The 12,537-nt window shown below is 43.9% G+C and overlaps 1 protein-coding gene across 1 annotated transcript in view; it reads right to left on the reverse strand.

Moving 5' to 3' along the window:
- Positions 1 to 12,537, reverse strand: part of LOC124718885 (aminopeptidase Ey-like) — a 209,084-nt gene that overhangs the window by 106,900 nt on the left and 89,647 nt on the right. Inside the window, exon 6 of the mRNA XM_047244525.1 lies at positions 8,213 to 8,396. Within this exon, the coding sequence (XP_047100481.1) occupies positions 8,213 to 8,396 (184 nt within the window). The remainder of the gene's footprint in view (positions 1 to 8,212; positions 8,397 to 12,537) is intronic.

A 12,537-nucleotide genomic window follows, 5' to 3' on the forward strand; every position in this document is an offset into this window, starting at 1 on the left:
GAAGTAGAGAGGATATGAAATGTAGACTGGCAATGGCATGGAAAGCCTTTCTGAAGAAGAGAAATTTGTTAACATCGAGTATTGATTCAAGTGTCAGAAAGATGTTTCTGAAAGTATTTATATGGAGTGTAGCCATGTATGGAAGTGAAACGTGGACGATAAATAGTTTAGACAAGAAGAGAATAGAAGCTTTTGAAATGTGGTGCTACAGAATAATGCTGAAGATTAGATGGGTAGATCACATAACTAATGAGACGGTATTGAATAGAATTGGGGAGAAGAGGAGTTTGTGGCACAACTTGACTAGAACAAGGGATCAGTTGGTAGGACATGTTCTGAGGCATCAAGGGATCACCAATTTAGTGCTGGAGGGCAGCGTGGAGGGTAAAAATCGTAGAGGGAGACCAAGAGATGAATGCACTAAGCAGATTCAGAAGGATGTAGGTTGGAGTAGGTACTGGGAGATGAAGAAGCTTGCACAGGATAGAGTAGCATGGAGAGCTGCATCAAACCAGTCTCAGGACTGAAGTCCACAACAACAACAGCAGCAGCAGATTAAAATTGTGTGTTGAACCAAGACTCGAACTCGGGATCTTTGCCTTTTACGGGCAAGTGCTCTACAAACTTTTTTTTTTTTTTACACTATGATATTAGCAAATAAAAATAATGCACCCCAACCGAGGATCGAATCCTCGACCTCCTGCATATAAACCCAAAACTCTAACCACTGCTTTTTTTCTTTATTTTTTGCACACAGGAAACACACCGATATATACACTCCAATGGCAGTGTATTCCTTCACAACACGAAAATCTGCACTCGGTTTTTCATTTTTGTTTTCTTTTTTTTTTTAAGGAACTTATCGAAGGCAATCAATTAATATAACACAAAAGAAGTCATTTCGACAAAAACAAAAAAACAAAAGGATTAAATCAGAAAAATGTATGTGAAGGAACGGGGCGTCAATTTTAACGTGCCCAGACCTTCTTTCCTCCATCACTTCTACATCGTGGAACGTCTAAATCCAAACAAGAGTGTCCACAAAAAAGGGGGAATGTCAACTCATCCAGCGCCTTGTCGATGGAAAACAATATTCAGCATACTAGAAAACGTTTCCGGTAACGCGGCAACGTGAGCCTTGTCCAGTGGGCTGTGGCCATATATTGGGAACAGGCACACGGATCTGCGTCATATCCATTCACCATCACGTAGTGGACATAATGTCCACCAAGATACATGATCGTATTGTTCTTCGATCGGGGAAAGAAAGCTGAATTGGGACGAACGAGAATCTCCACGAGATAGCCGCCTCCGGCGTCCTGAGTAGAAAAGCCAGTTGTCGGGGAAGCCATGTCCAGTGGCCGTGACCGCAGGAGATCAAGCGATGATATAATGTATCATTTTCATGGCAACGATGGCAACGATCCGTCACATTGAGACCAATACGAAAAAGTCGCACTTTGGTTAAGTACAATATAATGATGAACTTGCTACCACAAGGACGCCACTTCCAGCAGGAAAATCAGGAGGCTGATCCAGGTCGGTTTTGGTGACAGGGCTTCCACAAAGGGAACACTATGAGGAATTGGCCAGAGGCTTAACAGCATTTTTAGGGAGAGATTCGCTTGGGAAAGGATATTTACTCCTAAATAACTGACCTCAAGAAGAAATTCCTTAACGTGCCGTAGTTTATAACTAATCCTACCAATACCTACCGGAGGTGTTAAGCTCGCAGGTCAGATACAGTCATTAAGGCGAGCTGTTAGTGACAGGGGGGGGGGGGGGGGGGACGTTGACACGTTGAAACGGTGCGACGGATGAATAAGACACAAGCCTTAACCCGAATGGCAGGGAAGCCCAAACCTCCCAGCAGGCGGGGGCGCGCCATTACCCCATAACGCACTCAAAATATAGAGTTGCGCCGGATAAACCTGACAGTTAAACGTTGTAACTTGCGGTACATTATCGCAGGAAGTGGAAAGATTTGCGCAATAAAATAAGCCTTACTTAACACATACGTTTCCATGGCCCGGACCTTATGAAAAAGCGAGAGGGAATGACGCTCGTGTTCAACGATTGCTCCCTGAATCTTATCCGTGATAGATTTCCAGTTTATCGCAGCCATCTTTAGCGAACAACTGTCAATTATAGCACCCAACGATCGATATCGGGTGAGCTTCAAAGTCCATGGAATTTCAACAGCGTCAAATCCTCGCAAACTGAGTAAGCGACATTTCTGGTCATTAACACGCGCTCCCGTAAAACGACAAAAGGCATCCAAAACTTCCTTCAGCAATGGTATATCATCATGGATACGGAGAAGAACCATAACGTCATCAGCGTATGCACGAATGGTAAGCCTTTCTCCCAACTGAGACCAGCCACGCAAACCAGCATCTATAGTTCGCAATAAGGGTTCCAGAAACAGCACGTAGAGCGACATGGATAATGGACTCCCTTGAATGACGCCCTGACACACCGCGATGCGGAAGTAAGACGGCCATTTACCTCAATGGACGCCTGAAAACCAGTGATTAGAGAGCTAAACAGAAGTCGTGCAGCATCGTTAAAACCAACAGTCGTCAATACTCGCACAAGGAGTCCATGATTAACGCGGTCGAACGCTTGGTGAAAATCAATGAAAAGGAAAGCGCTTGGCACGGGAATGGTGGAAGCAATCGAAATTATATCACGACATTCAGCAACGGGAGTCAGGAGAGTACGACCCGGAAGACAACTTTGATGGCTCGCGATGATGGTAGGCAACAATACCGATAGTCGGCTATTTACCGCTCGCGCCACTATTTCATAATCATGATTGAAGAGGGTTATCGGGCGTACCTGATCCACACGCAAACGACCCGGCTTTTTGGGTATCAGAAAGATTTCAGCAACGTTAAAGCTGGGAGAGAGAAGGCCTCCGTGGAATACTTCATTCACCAAGGAAGTTATCGTATCTCCTGTCAGGGGCCAAAATCGAACATAAAATTCTTTGGGAAGGCCATCGGGGCCAGGCGATTTGTGGCAGGGAGAACGAGCCACAATATCAAGTATATCACCGCGATGGAATACAGAGAAAAACTCTTCCTGGAGATCTGGCGTAAGTACACTATCAAACAAGCAGGTGAAATCATCAGACGGCGGACCTTCTGAGTCCGCTTCAGTATCGACGCGACGAACACGAGCTGTTTTGCGGGGATACACGAGCTCGCTGCCACTGCCTGCCTGCCTGCCTGCCTGCCACACGGCCACTGCAAACAAACCCACAACACTGTCTGGCCTGTGTCGCTGTAACAACAACGACGCTGTACTACTGTACATATAAGTAAATTTTTTCCATCTGATTTTTCGATAAACTAGTTTAATTGATGTTCTGATTTCATTTCTTTTCTTTTGTTTCATGTCATTGTGTTAAGAAAACTGTAAATAAGTTTCAATGTGAATATTAATGTTTATGTCAAATGTCAAGCAATATTGTAATAGAATTGAAATGTAACAAATGTTGAAACTATTGTGAGATGTTGAAAATTGCGTCTGGTCCATACGTAGGCAATGTGCTAGGATATGTAGAATGCAAAACCTCGGGTGAATACCCGGACTGTCAGGGAGCGGTAAAAGGTGGATGGCAGGCGAGCGCGGGAAAATTCACGCGGGCGCTGCACGGCACAACGGACACAGTAGGAGTTGGAGTTTGGCACTGGTCTGAGCAACACCTTCTGGAGCGAGGAGGCTCTCCTGGAAGACGTAGCTTCACTGAGCCTCGGATATGCTGTTCCAGCGCCCACACAGCATGGCAAAATTCCATAGGCACTAAATGGAAAAGTATTGCGACGCTAAGAAGAATTAAAGTGCCGATACGACAAGAGCCATAGCTGTGGTTGTATGTGCGCTCTGTGCCTCGCCATGTCGCCGCCCGCCAACCGCCGCATCGATACTAGCAGGTTGAAACTTTTAGTATTGTATTCGTATGGATCAGACAGTGAACTATGCAATAATAACCTAAATTTCACCAGAACTTTCCCATCATTTAATTATCCTCACAACTAACATAGACAGGGTCCTTTCCTAATGTTTTGCAATCCGAGTGTCCCGAAATAAAACCTTAAATTTTGTGTTAATAATAATTACTTGCAGGCCTAGCTATGTTAGAATGGTGTATAAATAACTGTTTTGTTAATGAACCAGTAAATGAATAATGAAGGTCTAACGAAGTTGAAAAATAACTTTAATAACGATATAGTAATGAAGTTTAATTATTTCGAGACAGATGTAAAGGTATTTAAATGAGCAGTAAATAAGATAAAAAGACTAGTAACTCATATACTGGAAATCTTGAACGCATAATAATTTCAGTAATCAATTTTTTTTAATACAGTGATCATAACAGCTTCACGAACCCCCCCCCCCCCCCCCCCCCTTTTATTCATTTGAAGTCTGTAGTGTTCTAAATTGGTTTGACCAGCAAAAGTTAAAGTCAGTATAAAAGCCAAAATTAAAATTGACATTTTGTGTGTGGCTCAAAAGTGCTATTTATAGGGTAACCTATGCCCGATTTTAATCAGGTTAATAGACAATATAAAGTTTTGTAGTATAGATTGTAGTGTAGTGTTATGTATTCATGGTTTTTCCATATCAGTACAGAACGTGAAACTATCAGTTCAATAGATTTTCTGGTTCTAAAATTCTACTATATTATGCAGTGTTACTACGTGTTGTTTTGCGTGAATATACACTAACTTGTACAGGGAAGAAACTCAGTTAATGCCTAATTAGGCTGGCGATCGTATTATTATTAAATTGGTAGCATCTTCAGTGTTGCTTTTGGTCCATCCTGACGTGTAATTGCATTTCGAACTTACTTGACGGATCCTTGTTATTACAGAGTGGGTGTAAGTCTGATTTGCCACCATTCAGGTACACGCGGTCGATATCTATACGAAAATCCTTTCTCGTTAGGTGAACCCCGCTCACTTACCATAGTACAGGCTTTAACGAGTATTGTGTGTGCCCCACGTGTACGTTACATCGCGTCACTGCAGTCTACGATGTCAGGGAGCTTCAACTGAAACTCATTTCTGTTACCGATAACAGTACAATAGTTTCATTAGTTTCGTATTGTAAAAAATAAAAGGTATTCGTACGATGCGGGCTGTAAATTTGAAGTAATAGCATACGCAGAAGAAGATGCAAACAGAGCAGCTGATCTGCATTTCGGCCCTCCGGCAACAGAAAAAATGGCGATTGGCGGATTAGTAAGGAAGAACTGAAAGAAACGAGGAAGACCATATGTGGAAATACAGGACTGAAAGCAAAATGGATAAAACTGGGAGATGACGTAGTGAAATGTATTCGAGGACACGGTGATATGGCATCAGAATGATTCAAATACACGCCCGTAAGCTTGCGCTACAGTGGAACTTGAGAGACTTTGAGGGAGTAATTCGTTCGTGCTACAAGTTTATAGGGCGTTATGATCTTGGCATGCGAACTAAAACGATAATATCTCAGAAAACGCCGCAAGAGTAGAAAGAGAAAATATTATCTTTGCATCGCTTTACTATTCAAAATCGAAAGAAAACCAGTGCGAAACTAAGCCAGATAGCAAACATGGACGAAAATCCTCTAACATCTGATGTGCTGAGTAGCAGAACTATTGCCATGAAAGGCGCTAATGATCATTTTCCAGCGCAAACCAATGCCGCCGAAACGTTGTGAAATAGGGCCGGTGTTGTTGACGTACATGACAAGGATTGGATGGATGAGACCGGTGTGAAATTGTGGTCCAACAGAATGTGGGAGAGAAGGAAAGGTGCTGTATTGAAGAAGAGTTCTCGTGCTACTTTAGTTTAGCAGTCATTTGGGAAATTCGGTGAAAGAGAAATTGAGACAGGGAAATACAGAGCTTGCTGTTATTGGGGAAGGACTTTGTTTACAATTGTAACCTGTTAATGTCTCGATAAATAGACCATTTGAAAGAGTTGTAAGATGGCAAGAACTGTGCCCCTTACATGAAGTCATTAAAGATCGCCGAACTCACGTTGAGTGAAACGTAGGGCTGAACAAAAATGACTGACATGGCACAATGCATCTTGTAGAGGGTATAGTATGGATCTATTGGAATAATTAATGTTGGGTGATGGTTTTAAAGTAATTCATGCGACATGAAAACATTGTGGAAACGAGTCGATTTACTGGAAGCTAGTTTATCCCAAGGAAATATTCACAGCTGACCACGGCCGGGCTGGAGAGCGGCGAAGGGAAGCGACAATAGGCAGCTTAGGGTGGCTCTAGCTCTGAGGAAGCGGTAACGGGGCGCGGCCTCTAGCTGCCTTAAGATGAGTGACAGTGAGGGGGTGGTTGACCCCATGCTGGTGTACTGGGAAGCAGACGGAAAACGGTACACCTGTTGATAAATGCCTGTCGTCCCGTTTTCAGTGAAATATGTGAGAAACCCGCGCAAAGCTACGGTGGAGCGGTCAACAGAGGCCAAAATATGCGTGTTCGTGACTATAGCAACTTCACGCTGAATTCACGATCCGCAGAGTCTGAAGTAAAGCAGGTGAACAGTGACAGAATGAAATACGCCGGCTTCTGATGGGAACGTAGGACCAACGAATTTGAAGTTCTCTCCTGGGAGTCAGAATTCCGGAAAAATTGGTGTTTTGTGCAGATTCTAACCTTGTTGGGTGGCCTGGGAGGAGCTAAATAGCAGAAGTTGAGAGGAAGGGAAATTTTGTGGGAATTTGTTCACTTCCCAGAGCAGGCATTGGTCGGCACTGGGAAGCGACGCATAATTAACGCGACTTGCGCTGCAATTGGCGTAAGTGGTTTTGCTGGAGGGCAAACCGAGGCGAAGAGCGGACTGGGAGAAGTCTCCGTAGTGGTCTTCCGTTCCCAGCTTGCCTAGAGTGCGTTCTTGACTCAGCTTGCCTGAGAAAGAGTGAGCATCTCTGCAGTTTAGGACTTAGCAAAGGGAACGATTGAGCTTGGAGATAGGAAGTTTTGGTTCAGCTATGTACTGAGCAAGATAGCTAGGAGTGAATAGACGAACACAGCCTTCCAGCACCACGAGGTCGGCCGACGTCCACACAACGACGCCACCCTGCCACGCTGAATTCGGTGATACTGCGCCCGCTCTGGCTTTAGTTAGGCCACTGATTAATTTGTTAGATCACGTCGGCAAAGCTTCCGTGAGGGTTTCATGGGTCGTGTATTGTAGAATTCTTCTCGCACTTCGCATTACGCATGGGTCAGTCGATCGGAATTACTTTTGATTTATCGCGCTTTACTCCACGCAAACGCAATTTATTACCACTGCCTGTTGGGAGAGTCATGTAATATGATGATTCAAGGTAGTGAGTTAAAATAAATATGTGCTAATCGACTTCTTCTGTTTTCAATCAAGTAGTTGAAATCTCAAGTCACTTTCTTAATTAATCTTATGTTCAACATTTGCATCTGGAGTGCAATAGCTGAATATAACATCAATGTGCACCCACTTTTAATTAAAAGGGATCAATTCTGAACCAATTAATGTCAACACTGCCACCGCAGTTCAATCAGGAGTCACAGTGCCTTATTACTTTCTTTGCGTTATCCGACATTGCGGTAGTTTTCCACTCTCTGTTGATCTGTTAGTCAATTACCTGGGGTGAAAACGCGCCAAAACCAGGTAAGTGACGGGAGGGGTGTTACAGAGTGTATGAGAGAGGAATGGAAAAAATGGATGATGGGTGCAACCCAGCATGTATTCATGCCGAAGACAGCTTCAAAACGACCTACAATAGAACAAGTGTGTCAGTGAGTAACATAGGCGTGGTCTAAAGTGAGAGGTTAAATCACTGAACAAGTGTGAGATAAGTAACCCTCTCGATGGCAGTGAGTGCCACCTTATATGTGAAGAGAACAACGACGACAACGAAGAGAAAGAGGAAGAAGGAAGTTCAGATGATGATTTTCAGGGATTTTAAAGGTCAGTTCGGTTTTGTACACTAAAAATTTTTTAAATCTAGATTTGCAGTCACTAAAAAATATTATAAAATGTTACTATTTTTTTAAAAAATGTTTAAAAACTAAGGTGCATCTTATAGTCTGTAGTGTCTTATATTCCGTGAAATACGTTACGATGTGCAGTAGGTCACTCTACTGTCCACAGGCAGAGGTAGCCGAGGTCACAGAGCCCGCCCCACAGGCGGCACCACCAGCTACTCACGTCGTGGACGCCGAGCGTGGCGACGTAGGTGGCGAAGCCCTCGTTGAGCCACAGGTCGGTCCACCAGCGCATGGTGACCAGGTTGCCGAACCACTGGTGGGCCAGCTCGTGCGCGATCACTGACGCCACGTCGCGCTTCGCCAGCACCGAAGACACCGCGTTGTCAAACAGCAGCAGGCGCTCCCTGGAAGCGTCCGCACAATTGGCACAAATGCTCTCACTTTGGTCACCCCTGCACGACCAGGACCTGTCTCAATGGGAGCCATGTCACACTCCGCAGAATCTCACACAAAAATATATTTTACAATGGTAAAAAAGTCGTGCAAATGCTCAGTAACAGTGATGTTGATTATGACAGGGGCTCGTGACAACTGCACGACGAGCAATTTTGAATGGATAACGGTTTTCAAAGGATGTACAAACCGCAGGATCTACAGTGTTACACTCTCGTACAGGGGGACTGCTTCAAGAACATTTACGCACACAGATACCCGAGGAGTCGAAGGAGACATATACATCTACATACATACTCCGAAATCCACCATGCACCTCGTACCACAACGAGCATCTTCTCTCCCTGTTCCACTCCCAAACAGAACAAGGGAAAAATGACTGACTTTGTACGAGCGCTAATCTCTCTTGTGTTATCTTTGTGGTCTTTCCGCGAAATGTAAGTTGGTGGCAGTAAAATTGTACTGCAGTCAGCCTCAAATGCTGGTTCTCTAAATTTACTCAGTAGCGATTCACGGAAACACCACCACCATTCCTCCAGAGACTCCCACCCGAGTTCCTGAAGCACTTCCGTAACATTCGCATGATGATCAAACCTACCAGTAACAAATCTAGCAGCCCGCCTCTGAATTGCATCTATGTCCTACCTCAATCCGACCTGATAGGGATCCCAAACGCTCGAGCAGTACTCAAGAATAGGTCGCATTAGTGTTTTATAAGCGGTCTCCATTACAGATGAACCACATCTTCCCAAAATTCTACCAACGAACCAAAGACGACTATCCGCCTTCCCCACAACTGCCATTACATGCTTGTCCCACTTCATATCGTTCTGCAATGTTACGCCCAAATATTTAATCGACGTGACTGTGTCGAGCGCTACACTACTAATGGAGTATTCAAACATTACGGGGTATTCTTTTTCCTACTCATCTGCATTAATTTACATTTATCTATATCTAGAGTTAGCTGCCATTCTTTACACAAATCACAAATCCTGTCCAAGTCATCCTGTATCCTCCTACAGTCACTCAACGACGACACCTTCCCGTACACCACAGCATCATCAGCAAACAGCCGCACATTGCTATCCAACCTATCCAAAAGATCATTCCCTGGGGCATTCCAGATGATACCCTAACGTCCGATGAACACTCACCATCGAGGACAATGTACTGGATTCTATTACTTAAGAAGTTTTCTAGCCACTCACATACTTGGGAACCAACCCCATATGCTCGTACCTTAGTTAGGAGTCTGCAGTGGGGCACTAGATCTAGCATATTGTTTCATCTTTAAATGTGACAACAGATAAACAGAGTGGAAAGAATTTAAAAAATGAGATGTTTCGAACAATGGAAAATCCAGGATGGATGGCGTAACAATACTATGAAAAGCCAAGTTGCTACTCGCCATATAGTGGAGGTGCTGAGTCCTTCCTTTTGCCCTCCCCAACACTCCCCTGCCCTGCAGCACTTCACTGTCCGCCACGCCCACCACACTATCCCTCACCCCTCCCCCCTCCCCCTCCCCGCCCCACATCAGCTTCCTCTTTGCCCCCACCCAGTCACCACTCCCACCATCAGCAGGCGCTGCTGCTCACAGTGTGCTTTCAAATGCCTGAGCCTGCAGTTGTGTGTTTGCGTATGCATACACGTGCGCGCGTGTGTCTGTGTGTGTCTGTGTGTAGCTCTGTTGTTGCTGAAGGCCGTAATGGCTGAAAGCTTTATTTCTGACAGTCTTCTGTCATGCCTGTCTGCGACTCAGCATCTCTGCTGTATGGTGAGTAGCAACTTTGCTTTGCAAAATAACACGTTTCTTGTTTTGTAGGTATTAAAATCCATGGAGAAGAGATAACAACTTTGAGGTTCGCCGATGACATTATAATTCTGTCAGAGACAGCAAAGGACTTGGAAGAGCAATTGAACGGAATGGACAGTGTCTTGAAAAGAGGGTATAAGATGAACATCAACAAAAGCAAAACGAGGATAATGGAATGTAGTCGAACTAAGTCGGGTGATGCTGAGGGAATTAGATTAGGAAAAGAGACGCTTAAAGTAGTAAATGAGTTTTGCTATTTGGGGAGCAAAATAACTGATGTTGATCGAAGTAGAGAGGATATAAAATGTAGACTGGCAATGCCAAGGAAAGAGTTTCTGAAGAATAGAAATTTGTTAACATCGAGTATAGATTTAAGTGTCAGGAAGTCGTTTCTGAACGTATTTATATGGAGTGTAGGCATGTATGGAAGTGAAACATGGACGATAACTAGTTTGGACAAGAACAGAATAGAAGCTTTCGAAATGTGGTGCTACAGAAGAATGCTGAAGATTAGATGGGTAGATCACATAACTAATGAGGAGGTATTGAATAGGATTGGGGAGAAGAGAAATTTGTGGCACAACTTGAAGAGAAGAAGGGACCGGTTGGTAGGACATGTTCTGAGGCATCAAGGGATCACCAGTTTAGTATTGGAGGGTAGCGTGGAGGGTGAAAATCGTAGAGGGAGACCAAGAGATGAATACACTAAACAAATACAGAAGGATATAGGCTGCAGTAGGTACTGGGAGATGAAGAAGCTTGCACAGGATAGAATAGCATGGAGAGTTGCAACAAACCAGTCTCAGGACTGAAGACCACGACAACAACAAATCAAAAAATTTTACTGCAAAAGTTGAACTGTTACGGAATAAAAGGAGCAGCTCACAATTGTCTCACCTCTTACTCGAAGAACCGACGGCAAAACGCCGTTTTCCACAATACTGAGAACGGCTACGACGTGCAGTCCCAGTGGGGCACAGTTAAATGGTGGGTGCCCCAGGGGTCGGTGATGGGCCATTACTGGTTGTTATGTATACGATGCGTCATCTACTATTAAAGGTGACTCTAAAATATTTCTGTTTGCTGATGACGTGAGCTTCGTAGTGAAGGATGTTGCGTGCAATACTGACACAGTATCAAATAATATAGTTCGTGACAAAAATACGTGGTTTATTGAAAATAAATTGAAGTTAGATCACAGTAAGACTCCTTTTTACAGTTTCTAACACACAGTTAAACAAAATCTGACAGTTTGATTACACGGAATGGGCATAAATTAGTGAAACTGAACAGTCCAAGCTCCAAGGCGTTGAGGCAGACAGTAAGATGTAGTCGAAAGCTCACGTTTGGGATCTTCTTCAAAAACTGCACGCTGCTTTGTCTACTATTACAGAAAATGATAGTTCGACACCAAATGTAGTATTCTGTCCAGCAACTCGTGGAAAAATTAAGACAGTAAGCTAGCTCATGTGTCATATTATTGCCTATGTTTATTTAACTTATGGCTTGTCGTCTGCATAGCATTCATATCACTCTCTTGTTACAACTTCATGCACTGACTCATTCCATGACCAGAGGGACGTGCTCCTCAGTTTGATCCTACAGAGGATGACACACAATACATAGAAATAAAAAGTTAAGACACTATTTAACTGTGTATACTATATGCTGTATGTCAAGAAAACTTAACGTTTAACGTCCTACATCAACATCTACATATATACTCCGCTAGCCACCAAGCGGTGTGTGGCGGAGGGCACAATTCGCGCCAAAGTCATATTCCCCCCTTCTGTACCACTCGCGGATCGCGCGAGGGAAAAACGACTGTCTGAACGCCTCAGTACGAGCTCTTATTTCCCTTATCTTTGAATGATGATCATTACGCGATTTGAAAGTTGGTGGTAATAATATATGCTCTACATCCTAGGTGAAGATTGGATTTTGGAATTTAGTGAGCAGCCCCTTCCGTTTAGCGCGTCGTCTATCTGAAAGTGTGTTCCACTTCAAACTTTCTATGAGATTTGTAACGCTCTCGCGATGGCTAAGTGTACCAGTCACGAATTTTGCCGCTCTTCTTTGGACCTTCTCAATTTCTTGAATCAGACCCAACTGGTAAGGGTACCATATAGATGAACAATACTCTAAGACGGGACGAACTAACGTATTGTAAGCTATTTCCTTTGTTGAAGGACTGCGCCGCTTCAGGATTCTACCAATAAACCGCAATCTAGAGTTCGCCTTGCCCGTTACCTGTATAATTTGATCATTCGATT

The sequence above is a fragment of the Schistocerca piceifrons genome, chromosome 10 (genome assembly GCF_021461385.2).
Source record: "Schistocerca piceifrons isolate TAMUIC-IGC-003096 chromosome 10, iqSchPice1.1, whole genome shotgun sequence".
Classification (NCBI taxonomy): Eukaryota; Metazoa; Arthropoda; class Insecta; order Orthoptera; family Acrididae; genus Schistocerca; species Schistocerca piceifrons.